The 22,959-nt window shown below is 39.6% G+C and overlaps 1 protein-coding gene across 1 annotated transcript; it reads left to right on the forward strand.

Moving 5' to 3' along the window:
- Window positions 1-9,671: 9,671 nt before the first annotated feature.
- Window positions 9,672-22,592, forward strand: IL18RAP (interleukin 18 receptor accessory protein). Its single transcript, XM_063150525.1, has 10 exons — window positions 9,672-9,795; window positions 10,857-11,124; window positions 11,278-11,452; window positions 12,686-12,860; window positions 14,576-14,644; window positions 14,802-14,922; window positions 16,679-16,833; window positions 17,705-17,842; window positions 21,411-21,581; window positions 22,203-22,592. Exons 1-10 carry the CDS (start codon window positions 9,672-9,674, stop codon window positions 22,565-22,567), a joined length of 1,761 nt encoding a protein of 586 aa, XP_063006595.1. The 3' UTR covers window positions 22,568-22,592.
- Window positions 22,593-22,959: the final 367 nt, after the last annotated feature.

A 22,959-nucleotide genomic window follows, 5' to 3' on the forward strand; every position in this document is an offset into this window, starting at 1 on the left:
GGCCGAGGCCTACTGAACATTTCTCAGCTCATAGTGTGACCTGAGGGGCTGGGGGGAGGGATGCACCATCACAAACAAGAGTCAAAAATCAAGCTTAGCCTATGAAGAAAAATTGCAAGAAAAGCAAGTGTGGTTAGACCACAAGCAACGAATGTCTCATTTGTAATTTAGGAAGATTAAAACAAAGCCAAATCCAAAAAAGCTATTGAAATATGTAATTTCCCTGATGTGAACACAGATGGGATCAGTAAGGAGACAGCTGTTGCAAGCCACCAGTTTTGAAATTTCTTGTCTCTCTTTCTATGTACTATAACATAGTAACTGGGCGTGAGAGCATGGTCTGTCCCTGCATTTTTTTTACTGTTGCTGGTTGACCACTTTCTACCAGACACAATACAGGCTGAAAGCAAAACAGTATCAAAGAACTCTTCTTGTCTATTGATAATTGTAACATAAATGTAGGAAGAATTAGGACTATTGTGCATTATTGCTGTAGGGTAGTACTGTATAAGGGAGATTATTGCAAAGATTTTGTCAGTTCAAGGGTTTTTTTCCTACTATAAGTGCTTCTGTTCCTTCATGACCATCGGCATTCTTTAGAGATATTGGAGATGTAGAACTTGTGAAGCAGGAATAAATTCCCCCTTCTAAGCAGTTGTGTCACTCCGAATCCAAGCACAAAGACAAATCCTACCAATTCCACCACTGTCCAGGTTGTAATGAAAGCAGGAGATTTGCAGAAGGGCTGGACAGGGGGAACCTTAATTTGCTGGTTCTGTTGCAGAACAACTGATAATGCCTGCAGAAGGAAGTTGTTACCAGTCTGCTTACTGAACTTGAAGGTAAACACAGTGGTTGCAGTCAGCAGACACAAAAAAGGAGAGTTCCAACAGATTCTCCAACAAATAAGGATGCTCCAACAGATTCTGAGAACACAACTCCTATGTGTGCAGGGTGAGGTTAGTGTTCACTGCACGTCTCAGACCTTAAGGGAGTACATAGTACCCTATGTAAGGGTACATAGTTGATTTATGCAAAATGGTCCAGAATTTTATGTTTCACATCCAGAATTCCATAGATTGAGTCCTCAGATAATTAAAAATGGATAGAAAACAGAGATTAGCAGTTATGAAGATAGATGCATGTTTCTGACCTGGAGGGTTACTCTAGAACAGTGGTTATATATTGAAGTTGTTCTTTTCTATCTTGATTTCTCAGAGAAAATAAAAAAAAGTCTCTTTTTAGAGACAACTATGGTCTGGCTTGCAGACTTTAAGAATGTTTGAAAGTGGCTTGCAGGCTTTAAGAATGTTTGTTGTCTTTCGTAATGAGATGCTTGTGATGTACTTAAAAAGCATTCAATATTTTGTAAAAGCAAATGTGATTGCATTTTTTGGGAAATAATTTTCTGAACTAGAATTAGATTGTGTGTCTGGGTGAAGCAGCAGTTACCAAGATTTCTGCAGTATCCACAACTTACAGCTTCCTGTAGTTCAGCAGTCTAAATTTTCTGAATTTCAGCAAAAGCAGCTGCAATTAGGCCACAATAGCATTTTTTTGTTTGTTTGTTTTGTCAGCTAAATATATAAAAAAGTCATTACAGGGTTTTGTCACTTATTGTTTGATCTCCCATCTGGCCTTTATGGGTAAGAAATAATGTGTAATTCATAAAGACAGTCCAGCGTAATATATTTTTTGCTTGTAACCTATCAAATACAAAAATAATAGAGTTCAGTACATTGATGCCTTAAGGTATCTCTTAAAGACAATAAAATAGATTTATGGATTATTGCTGTATTGCTTTCAGCCACTACTATAACTAAGACAATTTCAGTGGTGTGCTGGAGACCTCATTTTACTATAAGGTTACAAAGCTCTTTTCTATTCATTGCAGGAAAATTGTAGCTGTTTTAGGGGTTTTGACTATGGTGAAGGAATGCTGTTCCATAAGAGGTTCCAAAGCTACTTGTAATGCTGTACAAATCTGACTTTATAGAAACAGTTGGGCAAATTCAGAAGTAACTGAGTCTAGTTTTGAAGAGCAGGCAGTATACATACATACAATCACTAGCAAAAAGATCTCTTGAGGACTTCATTATGAGACCTCATTACGAGACCTCCTCTTTCAGGAGCCTTGAAAGTAAATATTTAGCTCTCAGCTGTGACAGCAACATCTCTATTTGTGCATATTGGGTTGATAAGCCACACATTAAACATATTTATTTATGTAGTACATAAGGAAGATACTGCCTTTATGAACTAGCAACAAAAATTCATCTACAAGGAAGGAACTCGTATACTGGAAATGAAAACTTGCGACAATCTCAGGAGTGTCTCCAGCTTCCAGCATGATGAAGGAAAGACAAATACCAACGAATTGCTTCCAGTGAAACAAGACCTTGAGACCTGTGAGGCAGAGCCATTGAGGGTCAGCAGGGGAGCCATGAAAAGGGGTTCTAGAATACTTTAATTGCCTAGGTTGGTAAAATGACCAGGGAAAGGAGTTGTTACCAAATGCATACAGGGAAAAAAAAACACTAGAAAGAAGAGCTGTTCAAGCTAAGGAATAATATGCATACAAGGATGTGTCCTTGAATAAATATATGGTAGGCTTTAAAGCCATTATAAGAGTAAGGTCTCCTGTGAGAGTAAAGGAGAAACTACTCTGACCTACGTTTAAGCTGGAGTTCAGTAAATTTCTGAAAGAAAACCAAAAATTTGGCAGTGGTCACCTCTGTCAGGTTTATGGTTCTTGGCTTGCAGTAAGCGGGCTGGGCTATCATGGAAGGCAAGAAGGAATTGTCATGGAATTTGAGGTGCTAGACAATATTTTCTAATTAACTGCTAAGAATTGTGAGAGTTAAAACTTTTGAAAGGCTTGCATGATGAGAATTTGCTTTGCTTTTTCTCTGTTGGTATGTGGCTATTCAATTATTAGTATATTCATAGTACCTCTGTGGCTCTAGATATTAGTCCTTGATGCCCAAGGGAGAATTCACTGTAGTGCAGCAAATTGATGGTAACTGACACCACCTTCCTTTATTTCACAATCACCCACAAGTTCCAGAAACCACCTGTGACTGTATATTATTTAACGAGGTGAATTAACTAGTACAAAATGGGCAGAGATTCATGTTTGAACACTGTTCAGACACCTCCTGCAACAGCAGAACCACTGACTCATTGTAGAAGATCATTGGAGTGGGAAATTTCTTAGCCACTAGGTGTTAACCATAGCTGGGCAGAGGAGGAGGTGATGTGTAAATGTGTCAAGCCAGAATAGTGCCAGAATGGTAAAAAACCCCTAATCTTCTCAGCACTATAAGACTACACTGCATACACACTGAGACGGTAGGTTTTCCCCACTTGAGTAGAAATGAGATGGACAAGGTAAGATAAAGCTCCCAAACTTGACTTTCCACAGGGGTGGGGAGGTAAAATTTTCTGGAGATATAGCATAAAATATGCTAAATTTTAGCAGAGTGGAAAGGTAAGTGAGTAAAAGGGAGGAGAGGGCAGGGAGGATATTCTGGAGTGGTTCTTTACCCCCTTCCTTATGCTCTTTGCCTTGCAGTCAAAGATAAATATGACCCTTGGAAGTGCAAGTGTGCGAGGCTGCTTTTTTAGTGTCTATATTATTTTTATAGAAGACAAAAGGGTGAATTGGAGAAGTGGCTTAGCCAAATATTTGGTACTATGTGTAAGATTTTCATCCAGTGTGGTAACCAGCATGACATACCACTCAGACTTCTGGAAGTGTGGCTTTCAAAACTCTGTGTGGCTGGTGTTTCTGCTGTATTTCTAAAATGCATTTCTGATATAATAGTTGGACTGTTAGGCTTAATTTTTTGACTGTGGTAAGCCTTGGACTCTATGACAATTTGTACTCAAAATGAACAAAGTATATTTTATGTCTTTAAGACGCATCTCTGTGAAAGTGCTATTTTTTTCTGATAATCTGAGTTTGAAAGAAGGGCTTTGACTTCAGCTGTGTTGCACTCTGTAATTCCTTTAAGTGAAGAGGGAACAGAAGTGCTTTTTTTTTCAGTCAGACAGGACACCTTCAAAAGCTTAATTCTTTCTACTGAAATTTTTAGAGATAGATTGGAGGTTTTATTATTTCATAAATCAAACATGAATTTTGCCATGGGGCAAAACACTGACTATAGTTTAGGAGACAATCACCAAGGTTGATCATCAGTGGGCTCAGGTTTGGAATAAGCAGAGAGCTAGAAATGCTCAGAACCCAACAGAATCAAGCATTAATACTGGTTATTGCATAAAGGAATGTGTGCATAAACAGAAGCAACATTGAAATGCCTTGTTGTGAAACAAACAGCCTTTCTAACCTTCCTGTGGAAACAGAGTGATTGACCCAATATGCAGTACAGATAGAGAACTTCACACAAGAAAAGAAAAACAAGTCCCCCTGTTCTTGAAACAAGTCTGTTGCACACTGATGGACAAATATTTACATATCTTCTGTTTGAATAGGGATCATTGGGATCTTAATTGATGGCAAAGTGCTCTCACATGCTTTTGTGTAGTTTGGGTCACTGTGCAGTCAGTGTTTTTTGGGTTCTACATGCAAGCAGGAAGCCTGAAAGAGGGGGAGGGCTGTGTGAGACTGTGTATGCTGAAGTGCTCTGCCTTCCCAGCAGGTCCAAGGGGGACAAGTCACAGATGCCTCAGGTTCAGCAGGGCTTCTCTTCCCTCTCTGCCAAGGCTGTGTTTGGCTGACTAGTGAGGCTGAATAGGAGGACACAGATGGGAGGTACCAGCTCCCACTTACAGTGGGTGGGGAAGGCAGCTGGGGACATTATTGGTCAGGAGAACTAGATTCTTACTGTGAATATTATTGTATATTGGAATAATCTTGTAGATCTCAGGTATTTTTTTGTGAACTGTCTAAAAGCAGCATATGGAAAAAGAAAAGAAAGGAAACATTACCCTTCTTAAATGAAGCAAACTGAAAAAATCCAACACAATTTTGCACACAATGCAAGTAGAAGATTTTAGAACCCAAGAACCTTTGATCTCTTACTAGGAGGCGTTTCCTCTGTTCTTTTTTACAAGAAAGTGACCCAGAAATTTTCAACATAGTGCAACTAAACTAAGAAAGGAAGGGATGATGACTGTGAGGTAGAGGAAATTCCTGTAAAGGAAACAGATTCAACACAGTGCACAGCTAGAGCTAACCACAATTCTTAACCATGTTGGGTAGGACGTGCAAGTAAGATCTTGAGATAATTTTTTTTAAAATTATATGTCTTAGCTTTAGATTTTAGCCCTCCCTACCCTATCTGCGCAAGGTGAGTTCATTTTATTGCCTTTGAATGTGCATTTTAAAGTAAATTGGCTTTAATTGCTTGGTCAGGCAAAGAGTAGTGTCTTAGTAATTAGCTTCAATAAATATCCTTTTCCATTTTGTAGACAAGATAAGCTTTTTTCATCTCCTGTGTGGCTATTACTAATCTTAGTCCTAGAATCAGATTATGCTTGCCCTTCCACTGATATAAGTTGAATACAAGACACAGGAATTGGTAGTTTTGATGGTGAAGGGATTTTCATCAGAATAGAATTGTATGATGGTAGGATTGTGGTATGCCACTCTCTACTAGACTCTAGAGATATTGTGAAACTTGGCACAGCTCTCAAGAAACTGATTTTGGTTTTTTTGCTTATATTTTATGTAAAAAGCTGAAGAAGACGGTGAAAGGAGACCTCATCACAGTGTACTACTGATCTCTTCACTGTGGTGACCAGTGACAGGACCCGGGGGAATGGCCTTCAGTTGTGTAAGGGAAGTTTGGGCTGGATCTTAAAAAAAGGTTCTTCACCCCAGAGGGTGGCTGGGCACAGCACCAAGCCTGACAGAGTTAAAAAGGGCTGGGAGTTGGACTTGATGATTCCTATAGGTCCCTTCCAACTCAGCTTATTCTAATACTGTGAAAACTCTATGAAATAGAAATTTATTCTTTTCTTCTAACAGGACTTTAGGAGTTGAAACATAGGCAATATAATACAATCCCTATTTTTCACTTGCGTTTTTTTAGCACAAGAAATTATGTGAAGATCACATGAATTTCCTTTGCACATACGATATTTTCCAAATAAGTGGCACTCTAAATTCCTAGACAAAGGATATGATAATATGGATGCGTACATGGCAGGAGAAGGTGGAGAGACTTCTGGTAACAAGTTGCCTGGAATAGAGTCCTTTCTTTCTCTGCTAGATACTGATAAAGAGAAAGGAGTCCTTGAGTAAACTGAGTCACTGAATTACCTAAGTGCACCTGAAGTGCAAATGCACCTGAATGCTGATTGCTGTCTGCTTCTGCTGTGAATTTCCCTCTTCCTGTCAAGCACACTTGTAAGACAACAATTATTAATTTCACATCCTACCATACTTTTTAAACACTATAAAAATGCAAAGATTACAAGATTTTCTAATAAAAATGTTATCAGTTAGCAAAAAAAAAAAAAAAAAAAACCAACCAAAAAAAAACCAAAACCAAAACAGAAAAATCCCCAAAATGGCAGTGGTGTATTTTCCCACGCCTAGCTAAAGACAACAGAAAAACTGAAAAGATTCATCAGTCAACCTTCTCTTTGGCACTCCTTTGTGGTGACCTTTTGGAGCTTAAAGAAGGCATCATTAGTGTGACAGGAAATTGCAGAACAAAGAGATTATACATCACTGGCATTATTAAATGCTTTGTGAACCGTCACTTCATGTAGCTTCACTCCATTTGCCTGTATCTCCCCAGTTACACACAAATGGGAAGTTGGGAAGTAAATACTTGCACTGCTTGTCCTGTGCCAGGTCAGGCACTTCAAATAGCTTCTGGTGGCTTAACAGAGTCACAGGTGGCTTAACAGAGTCACAGGTGGCTTAATGAGTCACCGGGAAGGACCAGAACTGTCACAGGAGAGAGACCGGTCCATTTGCCTGGGGTCAAGTGGCGTGCAGAGGACAGAGAAATAGATAATAAAATCATAGAACAAGCTGAGTTGGAAAGGACCCATCAGGATCACCAAGTCCAACTCCTGGCCCTACAAAGGACACCCCAAGAGTCACATCATGTGCCTTAGAGTGTTGTCTGAACACTTCTTGAAATCTGTCAGACTTGGTGTTGTGACCAATTCCCTGGGAAACCTGTTCCAGTGCCCAACCATCCTCTGGGTAAAGAACAATTTTCTGATATCCAACCTGAATTTCCCCTGACACAGCTTCATTTTGTCTCCTCGAGCCATGTCACTGGTCATGAGAATGAAGAGATCAGTGCTTGCTCCTCTGCTTTTGACAGCAGCAATTCCTGCTCACCTGCTCAAGGGACCACAGCACTGAACCACATAAAAGGCCCTTGGGTCTTGATTGATACCCCACCAGCATGCCTTTGCCATGTGGGCTGCTGGATGACATAACTCAAAACACCACTCTTGGTTTTATACACAATTAACATGGCTAGAGATGCAGCCTCAGTGAATGCCTTGAGCAAGGTCTTCACACGTGTCTTAAACCCAGATTTGAGAGTCAGGAACCATTCATCTTTTTGCACCAGATAAAAAAGCTGGATAAACTTATGGAGGGCTTTTTCCCAGTGCTGGTAGCAAAGTCACTTTATTGAGACATACATAGAGACATGGTCTTTCAGGATGACTTTAAAAAATATGTGGGGTGATGAGAGTTAGCAGCCAACCTGTAACAAACAACCAGGATGAGGTCAGACAAATGAGTTCACTTACTTCCTGTGGCTTCTGAGCATAAAAATAGATCATTCACTTGCAAGGAATAGAGACATTCTGAAGAGAATGGTGACTAAAAGTTCTCCCCTCTGCACAAGACAGCTGCCTGGAAAAGTGCTGTGTGGGAGTTCTCATCAGCTCTCTCTGTAGCTCAGTGTGCACCGGAGGCTCTGCTGATGCTAACCAGTATGAGCAGTGTCTGATTTGCATGAGGTGCCAACAGACAAGGGACTAGCCTTTCCCCAACCTCTCTGCTTTTTCCTTGGGCTGATTCAGAGCCTCTATGACAGCACTGCAGATGCAGTCACTCTGTGGTCAAAGGAAAGGAAAAAAACCCTCGAGGACTCTGTCGCACAACGCACAGCTGTGCAAATTGAACAGCAGCAAAGTGCTTTGCTCCTGAACCAGGCACTGCCTCTTTACTCCTGGAGTAGATGCTGCAGACATGTCAGTCATAGGCATTGGGTATGTCCTTACTAAACACTCAGGTTAAGCCATGGCTGTTGAATATGCACACTGGGCATATTCAGTGTGACTGAGAAGGCTATGGAATGCAGATCAGACTTCTTAGTAGAAGGAAAACACAGCAACATGGTTTGGGCTTTCACCTTGTACAGGGTACTGTCACATTGGGGTCTGATGTATCTGAGTGCTTTGTGGACCTGCTCCAAATCCCCTGGGTGTTCCCAGTCCCAGAGGGCAGCCCACAGAGCTGGTCCCTAATGCTGGTGTGGGTGTTGCCCTTCTCAGCAGGGCCCTGCCACCGCTGTTCAAGCAGTGCAACACAGCATTGTAGTGCAAAAGTGAGGCCTGATGCTGCACACCCAGGTACAACACAGAGGTGGAGAAGGGGTTTTAGGTTGCTCTGCTGGCCCTAGTAGGCATCCAAAGTATGCCCATTTTTGGCTGGTAACAAAGCCCACTAGGAGCACGTCTCTTGGGACATGTGCCCATACAGGACACACTTTGAGGGTTTTACTTCTGCATGGGTCTCCAGTCACATGGACTCAGTGCTGTTTGCAGCTGCAGCACATCTTCAGATCTGGTTTAATCCCAAAGGAATCTAATCTGGGCTTGTTGACCTTCAAGTTACAACAGCACTCCATGGATTTTTGGTGCCATTTTCGCTGTCTCAGTCTGTTGCTGATACGCATCATTAGCTGAAGGGTGATTACATTTGGCATCTTACCTCTCATCATAGAGAACATGCTCCTATCAAAGGAGGAAGGGTCTGCATTTTCACTCCAGAGGTGGAGTTCTGTGACTGTGTTCACAGGGGTCTTATGATGAGGGAAGAGATGAGGATCTGACTCCACGTTTCAGAAGGCTTGATTTATTATTTTATGATATATATTATATTAAAACTATACTAAAAAGAATAGAAGAAAGGATTTCATCAGAAGGCTAGCTAAGAATAGAAAAAGAAAGAATGATAACAAAGGTTTGTGGCTCGGACTCTGAGCCAGCTCACAGTGACTGGTCATTAATTAGAAACAACCACATGAGAACAATCACAGATGCACCTGTTGCATTCCACAGCAGCAGATAATTATTGTTTACATTTTGTTCCTGAGGCCTCTCAGCTTCTCAGGAGGAAAAATCCTAAGGAAAGGATTTTTCATAAAAGATGTCTGGTAACAGAGTTCTGCATTGTTGGAGGTATGACTTGGAAATCTGTCTGTAAGCAATTCTATGCAAGGTGTATTTAGAGAGACTATTGCATATTCTTGAGTATTATCCATCCTGTATTTCTGTGAAATAATATGAGCAGGAAAAGTGCTGCAAACTCCATTTAAAAAAACCCACAATATGCAGGAAATAATGTTTGCAAAGTTATACAGAGGTACACAATGAAATATGTTATTTTATTGGACTTTTATTTACAAAAAAACACCCTGTTTTCCTCTTTTACAGAAAGCAAGATGATTCTTAAAGAAAATGTCTCCAAATATCAGCTGAAATTGATAAAGAAAATAATGCTCACTTTGTGCTGGATACTAGCACTATTTGTCAGTGGGGTAGAAGTTAGAGAGATTAACTTGCCAGGTAAGAATCTGCTCCAGTGATGTTTGGTGTTTGTGGTGCTTTCTGAAAACTTAGAGAAGGAGATCTTAGTTTTTCCTTGCTTTTGTGAGTTTTTCCTGCACATGTACATCCTTGTGTCAGACAAATAGCCTTTCTGCAAGCTTCTGAAGTATTGGTAATACAAGCTACCCTAAATTTGACTCAAAAGTCAGTTCCCCAATGAAAAGATTAAATGCAAAGGAGAGTTTCTGAGACCTAAATGAAACAAATGAATTGCATCTGTGACTTAGGTCTCCAGCATCTGGTCTAGTGAGGCAGGGACTGGGGAGAAGGAAAACAAAATCAGAAAGAGAGTGATTTATCAAAGCCTTCCACACACACAATATACCTAGAGGAGCTTGATCCAGTTTAATGCACAGAGAGAAAATGAAACTGTAAAGGGTTTCCCAGGTGGGCAGGTAAGGAACAGATTTCATGACTTCCCTTCTGCTGGGGTGAAATCCTGCCATACTTTCAAAGGTCACAACAGCCTGATGGGCAGGATGGGCATTAGGGTGGCTGACCACACCTTTCAGAATTAAAAAATTGTGTCATTTTAGAGACAGTGACTGAAACATAGGAGGATAAATATTTATAAATATCAGTGAGACAATAATGTTTGTCAATCTTACCTTAAATAGGGCATGCGGTGGGCAGGTTCTGCTTCCTCAGGCTTCTGTCAGCCCCTTCTCCATTAATACAGGGAGATCAAGAAGAGCTGAATCTGCTTTTCTACACAGCTGAGGTTTAACAGGTTAGCATGCATGCCAAAGTCTACACATCACAGAAACTCTTCACATTAAGCTTTAGAAAAAAAAGCCTAATAAACCTTTGGAAACCTTTGGAATAAATTTTCAAGAGCATTGGCAAATTACATATATAAGGAAACTTATTTTTTATTAGTCCATATTCTGATCACATAAAGAAATATTCAACACAAGAAAGGTAAAGTTCTATTTTTGTTCCTAATTTTTTTTTAATTTTTTCACCATGACTCTTCATTTTTTCAGATGGTACTGATATCTTACTGTCCTGCTTTTCAGAGTGTTCCCATGTTGAACCTCAAATATGGCATCGTGCAATTAATGGTGAGGAGTTTGTTCTACAATGTGCTTTACCACACAGAGATGCTACCAACATTTATAACAACTCACTTCTAAATCAACATAAGGTGAAATGGTTCTGGCACCAGAAAGATACAGAGACACTGAAGGCTATCAAGGAAAGCTCAAATCTGACTTTCCAAGGGGATGCACTTTGGTTTAAACCAATAAGGGACAGTGCTTCTGGAGTGTACATCTGTAGGATATGGTAAGTAATGGAGCAAAAAAGTAATGGAGTAAAGGAGTAAAAGGTTTCTATTTCTATGGGAGAACTATTGTTTTGATTTGGTTTATGTATTAAATGTTAAACTTTTTTTTTGCTTTTCTTTTTTTTTTTTTTTTTTTTTTTAACATCACTCAGGGAAAAAATCCCATGTCTCAAAATTGTTTTGGATGTTCAGACAAAGAAGGCAGCAAAATGTTCAAGTCATGACACAAATATTCTATATCTGCTTGCTGGCAGTGGGAATTCAATAACCTGTCCTGGGACAAAATGTTACAACCACGTAAAAAAGCCAGATGTGAAATGGTACAAGGTAAGAGTCAGCCTCGCTGAGTGGAGGTGGAGCTTCAGGTCTGGGTAATGTCATGAGCCACAGTTCTTGAACCCTTCTTTGGCAGGCAATGGCAAAGAAATTCAACTCAAAACTAGAATCTTGGACTGATATATATCAAGTATTTAAAGAAGAGTTTTGAAGAAATTTGCCACAACCAAAACATTATTATAGGAAAGAGAAGCCAAGAAATCCTTGCTCTTCAGCTAAGAAATTTATTTAATTGAGAATTAAAATAGTTTTTTTACAAAACTGACATGATTGAAATGCAACATTTTAAGTTTTGTTTTGACATTTCAAATTTTGAAAATATCCAATATATCAAGGAAAAACTGACTTTGTTAGACACCAAATTATTTTAGGAATAATGTTTCAAATTGTTCTTTCCAAGACTTCTGTTTTAAACATTATTGTACTGAACCACTACTGACACAGTATTTGTAAGGATGGTAATATAGCACCCGAACCTATATAAATGTGCAAAGGAAAATGACTAAAATTTGCAGTTGTGCATTTTCCTGCCTGGTATTATTTACATTATTTTACTATACCAAGTAGAATTATGATCTAGGCAAAGTTATTCTGCGTTTGCTTTAAAATTTTAAGTTATGTTTACCTACATCTTGATCTGAAGCCCACTGAAGTCGAGGAGCATCTTCACATTTGGGCTACTGTATTTTTTCAGGAACTTGATTTAAGGAAAATTCTTGCTGGTTTTGGTGGAATATGAATATATTAAGCTGAAAAATAGGGGTGCTTTTCAAAAATAGACCATTTTCACGCTTCTAAAAGTAGTGACAGTGTCCTCAGCCCATCCAAACTCATGGTTTACTTCTCATAAAATAACTTGAAAATATTTTCAAAATTATTTCTTTATGAAACAAAAATACCTAGTCCATAAAAAAGTGATCCTTTTTGTCACTCTTTAGTAATAGGAGTTTAATTTAGATCAGCTTCATGATTTCATATTTTTGCATCAACCATAAATTTTAAATAATTTTTTAAAAATCAAGGTTATTCACATATTTTTTAGTATAATTGAAAATTGTCCTCAGACTCCTAATACATCCCATTTTGGGTTTCAGTGGAAAGACTTTGGTTTAGCCCTTCTGCCATGAAAATCCTGTCCAAAAATATCAAAATATAATTTAATAACAGTAACAACAGCAAGGAAAAAAAAAACCAACTTTAATTCTTAGATATTATTCTCATTAGGATGGTCACCAGATAAAATACAGGCAAAGCAGACCAAGCCTAAAGCTCAAGCAGAATGAAATCTACTTGAATCCAACCTATGACAAAGATGCTGGAATATATGTGTGTGATTACACTCTGTCTGACAACATTACCAACTGGACAGTGAGAACTGCAGTAACAGTAGTAGTCATTGGTGAGTAATACAAAAACCCAGAATAAAATATCTAAAGTAAAACATGTTTTCTTTATTATGTTTATTTCTGTCTTTTGTTCAGGCTCTTGTCCTGAAAACCCATAAACTGAATTAGCTATAGGATCATTCAAATCCTCTTCCAAGTATTCTGAGGACATCTTGGGATGCCGACTAGAACATCCAATAGTAATAGCAGTAGGTCCTGTAGGAAAGTATAAATCTATTCTATATCCTGAACTGTATGGATGCAGTACAGCTGTTCCTGTATGAAAACAGCACAGGACTATTCCTCAGCATCCTGGTGGAAGGTAGGCCACTGTGAAAGGGAAAACAGGATTTAGGGAGCTAAAGAAATGTGTCAAGTGAGGCAACCTGGTTCTATGGTCTAGCGAAGAAACACTCCTCTGACATATCATGGTCTAATGAGGATAATCAGCACTTTTCTGAAATAGGTGATCCTTTTTCCCCAGGTATATTAAGCATTTGTTTCTAAGACTTCAAGGGAAAAATGTATCCATCCCATCAGAACAGGAAACCATGTCTTACCAACCTGTGAGATCTCTGTGTGGTGGCTTAAAATACCTCTTGCTCTTTCACTCTTCCTTCTGGCTTTATTCCCACATAATTCTCCAGGCAGGCTTGGACTAGCTCTGCTTTTGTTCTGATCTGACTGTATTTGAGCTAACACATTGTCCTTCTCAGTTTTTTCCCTCACTTTCTAGAGCAGTCAGAAAAATACTTAAAAGGCCCGATATGCATCTTACCCTAGAACCCTGCAGACTGGGGGAGACCCTCTTGCATTGGAGGTTGCCATGGAAGAGAAGGGACAGACACTGATCTCTTCTCTGTGGTGACCAGTGACAGAACCCAAGGGAATGGCCTCAAGTTGTGTCAGGAGAAGTTTAGGTTGGGTTTTGGGAAAAGGTTTTTTAGTTTTTTACCCAGAGAGTGGTTGGGCACTGGAACAGCTCCCCAGGGAAGTGGTCACAGCACCAGCCTGACAGGGTACAAGAAGTGTTTGAGCAACACTCTCAGGCACAGAGTGTGACCCTTGGGGATGGTTCTGTGCAGGGCCGGGTGCTGAACTCCATCCTGTGGGTCCCTTCCAACTCAGCTTGTTCTGTGATTCTGTGCTACATTTCTCTGCTGTGACCTGGTTAAAAAAAAAAGAAAAGAAAACAAAAAAACAGAACAAAAAGGTGTTTTGTGTGGCACTATTTCCTGCAGTATGGGACTTTCCTAGAATATCAGAGCTGTGGGTTTTATTGTACAACCCGTGGGTGTCATTATCTGTGCCCTTTGGCAGCCTGAGTTTTGAAAACAACACGGCTATTTTGGTACAAGTATCTGTGCTTGGGAATGGGGTGTGCATGTGCTCTGTTCATGCTTACTGGGCGTGAAAAAAGGTTTGGCAGGGAACTGGTATGAGGATTGTACCCTTCAGGGGTTTTGCAAGAGGGGTTCCTAATTTTTTAATCCTAAATAATTTAAAGTGCAGAGTAGTTGCTGAGCTTCTCAGCTCATGTAAGAGGACAATGCCTCAAAATAAAAGAAATAGCAGATGTTTGAGTAGCTACACAAATTTTGTTGTCCTTCTCTTGGACTTAGGTGTCCAAATTCCACCTAAATATTGAAAAATTAAACTTTAAGTTATTTTCTTTGATTTTCTGCACTGACAATAACTTTATACTTAATGATATTCTTGTTAATTGCAGCAAAAAACACTATTCATCCACCAAACCTTTTGTATCCCAATGGTGTTGTGATCCTCGAAGTAGAAGTTGGTAAGTTTCAATTCCTCCTCTAGAAGCAAATGAAAATATTAAATGAGGTATTGATAAATAATGATAGATCTTGAGAAAGCAAACCAGCTTTGCTTTCTAGGCTGTTTAAGAGAATAATATCCTGCAGGCATTTGTATTCTGTGTTCATTTGTTCCAGGCAAACCACTTGAGTTGGAATGTCGCGTACAGTTTGGGTTTGAAACAGTTTCTCCAATGAGGGTAACATGGAAACGAAACAACGAAGAGAATGTAAATGAGAAATTGAATCAGGAAACAATGTGAGAACCTCCTCCCCCATCCCTTCCAATATTCTGGTTACTACTACCACAAGCAGCTCTATAAGTCCTTCTGCAACAGCTTTACTGAATACATTTTATTGAAAAAACTTTAGATGGCACTTTTCTTTCACCTAGTAATGCCACTAGCAAGGGACAGGCATGTGACCTTCACATACAGAGGCACAAATTGATGGCCATAAAATCAAGAACTCAAACTGCATAATCTTAGCTCTTCTTAAAACTTTAGCTCACAAACAGCTTCAACATGAAGGGATCCTGGTTGCCTGTTCCCACATCAGCTGTTTTCAAGTGTTCTTGTTTTCAAGTGTTCTTGAAAGCACAGTCTCTGTTGTGCCTTGCTAGCAATTCACACAATCTGCCTTTGGAAGCTGCCTCTGAGTGCAGAATGAATCAGATCAGCAGAACAGTCCTGTGTACATGGAAGGGAGTTTGTGTGTCTCAGACATGGGGATGTTACAGACCAGGTCTGAGGGCTTGCAGCACTGAATTTCAGGACACTGAATTTTGTTTTTCTCCCTGGTGAGAATTAACCAGACCCTGCAGAGAAGAAACATGTGGGGGAAAGTTTCCTGTGACCTGGGGACAGCCTTTGTAGTGATTGCACTTCCCTTTCCTTCCTGTTTTCATTCACTTATGCAGTGTTCAACTTGGGCAAGCAACAGAGCAGAGGCAATGCAGGCAAGTCTGCCTTTCACACAGCCCTGAGTCAACTTCATGGGTAAACTTTCTGTACACTGGGGGAAGCAAAAGACCTGCTGTCACTGCTAAAATCAAGTTCATAATAGGAGTCATATGGGAAAAAACCAATTATGAGATCATACACACTCATGAGATAGACTGGAAATTACATTTTCATAACTTTAGAATGTCTAGATTTGGAATATTCTTGTTGACAAATTTTTAGCTTTTTTCATGGGTAGAGTTTCTGTTTATCTTTTAAAATACAAACAAATGAAACATCCCCAAGAGACTTTGGTTGAATCCTTGCCTATGCTCACTCCTATATATCTTGGGGTAGAAGAGGTAGAGAGGAAGAGCAATGGGACACTGTCATTTTGCAGTGGCATGATGTGAGATGACTTCTGGGATGACCCAGAGATACTTACACTTGTGGCTTTCAAAGGGGAATGCTGAAACTCAGAAACCCTGGGTATTCTGGAGTGATTGCAGATACAGATCTGTTTCCCATATCCTTCACTCAGCCCTGAAGGGATTCCTCATTTACCTCTTTATTTCCTATGCTTCTGTCCCTTATTTCTGTCTTATTCTGTTTGCCTATCCTGTCTTTGGGCTTTTTACCCTTATGCAACAGGCTGAGCTGCTCATTCTTTTGCCCAGCTAGCTCTCTCTTGGGGCTCCTTTTTGAAGTTTCATTTCTCTACATTTCTGCCAGGTGAATATTTTACATCTTAGAAAACCACAAATAATCTTATAGAAGTAAAAGGGACTATATGTTGAAAACTAGGCAAGTGGTAAATATTTTGCTGAGTAGATGAATTAAGGATAAACCTTTCAGTCTTCAGGCTTATCAAAGTGTTTTCTTACAATGTTAGTTAGTATTTTCTTACCATATATAAACCAAGTGAAGGTTCCAAACCAGAATATTGCTTTACTATTAAAAGTTCAAGATGAACAAGTTGCAAGCTCCTCTGTTTTTGTGTGTAAGACATTGGGAAATTGTGTGAATGAACAGCAAAGTATCATGCAAATACACATTTTTTTCCTTTCTCTCTAGTGTCTATCCAAAAGGTTTGAAGGGGCACACACTTCTTCATGTTGCAACTTTGAAAGAAGTTACTGAAAATGACCTCAGAAGCAACTTCACATGCTTTGCTCAGAATTCAGTGGGGAATGCCACTGCTGTGATCCAGCTGAAAAGAAAGAAGAGAGGTAAAGCTATCAACCAGTGACTATTTACCCCTGAAGACACATTTTGATTTACTCTACTGCTACTAATTAATTCCCCATTGACACTGGCTTTTAGCCAGCAGCAGAAGTTTCTTGAACCTGAGTGGGAAAATTTGATTTGTCAGATGTCTTGAAAGCCAAGTATTTTGAGGATTACTCAGAAGAACAGGGCTGTCTGGGGAATTATTGCAGGGAGGTGAGTCAAGTGGAGGTTAGAGAGTAACTGGAAGGAAGAAGAGGAGAATGTAATCCCTGAGCATTAATGGGCAATCTACCAAACTGAAGCAGAGTGGCTGCTGAAAGCAACAGTATTACCTGCTTTTCATGGGATATTTCTGTTTATTTTCCCAGTCATTAGCTTGCATGTTTCTGAGAAGTTACCATAACTGATATGATTGTGGCAGCCTTTCAAGTACCAAACCTGAATCAGTGTGGAAATTAAAGTGTTAAACCATAGTTCACAGTGGAGGTTCATCACTGGAGTGCTACAGGAAGCTGCCAGAAGGGCACTGGGTGCAGCTGTGTCTGTTCTGATGCAGCTTTTCCATCTCAGGTGATGACTATTTTCAGCATTGCTGAGTGTACCAGAGACTGTTTTCTCTGCGCACTCTGTCATAGATTGTCTTTTCATACCACCAAAGAGATGCCATGCAAAAAAGGTCACTGATGGTAGACTGAAATTCTGTGTTAAGGTTTGTGGCCACATGAAATCTTGTCTTCCCTAAATTTTGCCAGAGGAATAAGGAAAAAGTTTTTGTAAGATGGTTTGTGCCCATTTCTGGACTGATTTTTTATCTAAGTGTCAGTATTGTTTTGGAAACTCAAGTTATGACAGACTCTTTTCTTTCTGCAGTGTTGTTCTTATATGTACTATGCAGTGCCATTTCTACTCTATTTGCCATTGTCTTGTGCACTGTCTTTATTTACCAGCACTGGATTGAAATAGTGCTGATGTATCGAAGTTATGTTGTCCACAACAAAAGTACAGAAGGTAAGAAACCTTGTCTAATATGAATTTGGCCCACTTTTTTGACTGCCTTTTGCCATGTGGGATAATCTGATATGAATTACTCATTTAATTATGTTCTTTTAAAGACTCTGTTCTCTTTGAGCCAATAAAAAGTCTACTAAAGCTTGCAAGATGCTCAGGGAATGCAGATGGAAAAAAAAGTCATATAGTGTGAAAGAAATATCGGACACCAACAGAAATGTCAGTTAGATTTTTACCCAAATTTAGCCATAGAAGATTAGAGTAGGAAGCTGAATTTTGGCAGTCCATGTGCAGGGAATAACTTCGCATCTCCAACATTTCAAAACCATTCTCTGGAAAAATTCAACAAAACATTTGGACAAGAATGAAATGACCTTGCATAACAAGGTAAAGGACTCCAGGATCTATTGTAACTTTCACTTGAAGCCAAAAAGTTTCTCAGAAGAATAAACAAAAGGGAGAAGAAATAAGATGATGAAGGGCACCAGTTGACAAATCAATGTTTGGGAAATATTAATATTTCCTTTCTAAAATCTTCGTAAACCACTTGACATTTGGACCTGAGTGATTAGCTTTTGATTTTTCAAGTCTCTGTAATAGCATTGCCCCACCACATCAGCTAAAACAGGTCCCTGAAATAGTAGACAGAGTAAAAATGTATCAGGAATCACGATGACTACTTCAAAGAACTTAAGGTATGATTTTCTTAAATGTGTTGAAAGAATTCTGATAGTTTGTGCCTGAGAAAATTTTTCTAAAAATTCTTGCATCTTGATGCAGTTTGAGATAGGGGTGTCTGAGTCTGTTTTTGTGTTTGTACAAGCACCTCATATGTGAATGTGAAACAACTGTATCTAGATACCCTCAAGTACATGCACAATTGGAAAATTAACTGCTCTTCTGGAAAATATTTTTACAAGCACTAAAGCATTTGGCAAAGGCAGTTTGGGAAATCACTCAAAATTTCCCCACTACCTGGTGACAAAGTGATTTAAGGACCTGTGGAAAGTCCCTTTAGAGCACACCCTGCATGTCAGCAGGACAGACACAGACCTGCCAAGGCCTGTGCACTAAGTTGAAGACACCTTTGGGTTTCACTATGACAGCTCCTGTCCCCTGCCTGTCCCCTGCTTCTCAGGTACCTGAGCACACAGCTCCATTTGCAGCATGGGGGTATGGGGGTGTGCAGAACAACTGTGCACACCCAGAGAGTTTTCTGCCCAAGGGAAATGTGTTCTCACCTGCAGGATTGTGTCCTTCTCACTTCATGGATGCGTGTCACCTGAGATCTGGAAGGACTTGCTCATAAAGCAGCAAAGCAGCAGTTAGGACTTGATTTTGCTGTTTCCTCCTTTCTATAATTTCTTCTCTCCTGTCCTTCTCAGACCAGAATCAGAAAATGGAAGGATCCTACAAGACTGGCAGGTACCCTGGGCACCTGCTCAAAGCAGAGCCAGCCTAGGTTGTGCAGGAACTTGTGGAGAGAGAAACCACAACTCCTCTGGGGTTAATTGCCCTCCCTAGACAATTCAGACATACCTCTTAAAACTCCTGCCTTGTTCCACATGTAGAAATAAATAATGCAGGAGATTTGATACTAAAGTTTATAGAACACATATGCCATCACTTTGCTTAAGTCAGGTATTTTTCATTTCCTACACTTTCAGCATCTTAAATACAACATCAAAATTTCCTCAGCTTGTAATTTTCCTGTAAAATTATGTGAAAAAATGGTCTAATGGTACTTATTTTGTATTTATTTTTAACTTGCCATTGTAATAGTAATGTTATAAAGGTATGCGGTTGTTAGTGGTTGTGGTCTAATAAGATTGCAGTGACCTCTGTGGGTGAAATGAGGAATACCTGGCTTGTAGTGATATTTAATGTAATTTAAAATCTGTTTTCAGGGGAGCTTCAATTTAGGGTATAAATGAATTGAAGTTCAGCTAAACCAACCTAGTGAACCTCTGGCCCACCTTTAATTCCCACATTAGTCCTGTGTGCCTGCTGTTGATGATTCAGTCTTGTGGGCCTAAATTGACTCAAGTTGTCAGAAAAAGAACTCAGTAAAAGACAGTGTGTAGCCAGCAAAGTGAATCATCTTCCCCAATTATCACAAGAGCTTATCACAAGAATTATCACCAGTAGAAGGATGGGATTGAAAGTGTGTCCAGGAGCAGAGGGGAGGAGCAGAGATGCAACATTTGTTGTCTGATAACATTCTTGGCTTCCAGACTGAGTCTGCACCTCTGTTTTCTTTTGATGACACACCTTCTGCTATGTTCTGGTTCTGAATTTAAGTGTTCAGCCCCAGCTCATCCATATCAGTTTTCTGAATTTGCTTTACATACAGGCTCTTCTAGATCCTGAAGGAACTTGGTGACTCTAGCCTGTGTCTGTGGTCCTAATCTCACATCTAAGGATAGAAATAGGGAGGTTTACACCGAGGCACGTGGGTCATGGCACTCAGCACTCAGGTCTCCCTGCTGGATGTGGGTGTCTCAGTTCCCAAGCAGTGAAGGTGAAGGTGCAGTCAATGTGGTGGAATCCAGAGAGCCTCTCAGCTCACCCTGCAGCAGCACCCTGCTCTACACAGGGGAATTTCTTTCTGGTTCCTATTCATTATATTGTCACGTGACACAATTTAGCTAATTGAACATAGGTGCCTGATGGTATTTGTGCTGCCTGATGATGTCCTGCCATTCCAAAGTGCTTGAGTCTCCAATACTTCCCCTGTCAAATCTGGCAGTCTTAGGATAACTTAAACGGCCTCAAGTAACTGGGAAACTCGACTGTGTTCACTGTGACTTTTGCTTTCACCAGAAATGATTTTATTTTATGTTTCTTCTCCCCCAAGTGCAGTTCAAAGTTTATTCAGCAGATATAATTTAATTTTGCCGTGTAGTTAAGAATGCACCTAACTCAGGACATTGGTACCAGGGTGACCAAAGCTAAGAAAAATTCTTTACCTTTGTTTCATCTGCACTGTGCAAATGTTCTTTTAAGGAGACTTAAAGTTCAATAACTGGTCAGTACTTGGTGTCTGAGCTGATATTTTGATCAGACTTAGTCTTTGCTCTTTAACACAGTGACACAAGTTTCTATGTTTACAAACATAACAGTGTATAAAAGCAGCATATCTTTTGCAAGCAACTAATATTCAAGAACATTGTACCTTTAAGCTTTATTATATTTTAAAATGAGATTGGCCATTGACAAGTTTTTTTTAATCAGCATTTGGGCAAATGAGAGAAAAGATTGGGAATCATTCCCTACCACATGGCTTTTGTCTGGAAAGGACCAAATCTCTCAACTACCTTGCACCAAACATCTCTAGCTTGCTTGTTTGCTTTGGTAGCGTATGTCTCCAAATTTGCAAGACAGTGAAATATCAAGGTTGTCTTTGGTGGCTGCATAGCTGTAATCTGTGAATAATTTTAGGTTTGTGTTGTGCCTACTTAAACAGATATAAATGGAAACAAGGCATTAAGAAAGAAGCTGAATGCTTCAGCTGACTTGTTAATGTACATAGTAATTTATTTATTATTTATTTATTCATTTATTTCAGATGGTAAGGAATTTGATGCATTTGTATCCTATGCAAAACTAAACTCTTCTGAAAGCGGCTCTGCTTTAATTAGTGAGGAAAAATTTGCCCTGGAGCTTCTTCCAGACATGCTAGAAAATAAATATGGATACAAGTTATGTATTCTTGAAAGAGATATTCTTCCAGGAGGAGGTAAGTTCCCTGGGCATGGCACAATATCTTTAGTTTTTATAAAATTGTGTTTCACTTTTAAAAAATCCCCTTTGTGTACCAGAGCAACAAATTGTATAATTAGGTAGTGGAATTTATGTTCAAATCTCATAATGTTTTGATCTTTGTGTCTGGTCCCTGAGCCTGATGCACACATTCTTTGGAGTGAGGTCTCTGTGAGCTACTGGGCTGAGACAAAGCTTCTTGTGCAAAAATTTCTTTGCAAGCAGACTCCTTTCCCTGGAAACAAGACTTCAAATATTCCAGTAGTTACTTTCTGAGCAAGTTTAGCCAGTGCTACCTCAGTAATTAGACAGCTCTGTGGGAAAGATGAAGACAAGTCCAAGTGTCCCTTGAGACCCTGCTGAAGTGTGCTGAGGTCTCAACTGTGCCCTTCATGTCCTGAGCAGAAAGTTGTGTTCTTCAGTTGTATAAGAACAGCCATGGTACCCCCAATAGCAAACTTATTTCTAGGTGTTGTATCATTACTAAGCATGCTTATTCTTGCCTTTCCTTATTTCTGGGTTTTAGCTGTTGATAAAGGAAGTGATAAGATAAAAACTCCTTTGTAGAATGCAGTAACTCTCACCATTTCCTCTCCAGCCTACACAGATGAAGTTGTAACTGCTATTAAACACAGCAGACGGGTAATAATCATTTTGAGCCCAGCCTATGTCAGTGGACCGAGCATCTTTGAACTGCAGGCAGCAGTGAACTGTGCATTGGAAGATAAAGGGATCAAACTGGTATTAATAAAGTTCCAGGATTTCCAGAAGCCAGAGACTTTGCCTCCAGTAGTGAAGAAAGCCCTTCGGATTTTACCAATCATTACCTGGAAGTCTTCAATTTCTGCTGCTCCACACAAGAAGTTCTGGAAATATATGTGTTACCACATGCCAGTGAAAACTAAGAGGCTGGAAAACTTCAGCCTCAAGGGCTTCTTCCAGAGGTTATTCAGACTGGTATAGATGGGAGAAATTTCACAGGGGGATGACATCAGGCTCAGGAATGGTAACATGATTGTCAAAGACCTCTCCTGTATTGCCTGCCAGCTGTCACTGCAGCCAGCAAGGGCTCGCTCTGGAACAGTCAGAAGGACTGAGGTGTGACAGCAAAACTGTGCACATAAAAACTGTGCCACTGCACATAACTGTAAATATGTAAATATTTAAAAACTGTAAATATCTTTCATAAATTAATATTTTATTACCATTTTTATTATACCATTTTTTTACTATTTATTATACCATTTTGCTCTGATTTTGAGACATACAATGTTCTTTGCACTGCATTCCTTTCTGGAATACTTTAACACCTGTTTTCTAGAAAAATATTTTTAAAAGGGAACTCCAGAGGAAGC

Source organism: Melospiza melodia, chromosome 2, assembly GCF_035770615.1.
Source record: "Melospiza melodia melodia isolate bMelMel2 chromosome 2, bMelMel2.pri, whole genome shotgun sequence".
NCBI lineage: Eukaryota > Metazoa > Chordata > Aves > Passeriformes > Passerellidae > Melospiza > Melospiza melodia.

Bases quoted from the DNA above. Each gene is read 5' to 3' on its own strand.
- IL18RAP (XM_063150525.1), top strand. From the start codon at position 9,672: ATGATTCTTAAAGAAAATGTCTCCAAATATCAGCTGAAATTGATAAAG. The intron at 9,796-10,856 runs GTAAGAATCTGC...CCTGCTTTTCAG, and splicing joins TAGAGAGATTAACTTGCCAG to AGTGTTCCCATGTTGAACCT. The intron at 14,923-16,678 runs GTGAGAACCTCC...CTTTCTCTCTAG, and splicing joins AAATTGAATCAGGAAACAAT to TGTCTATCCAAAAGGTTTGA.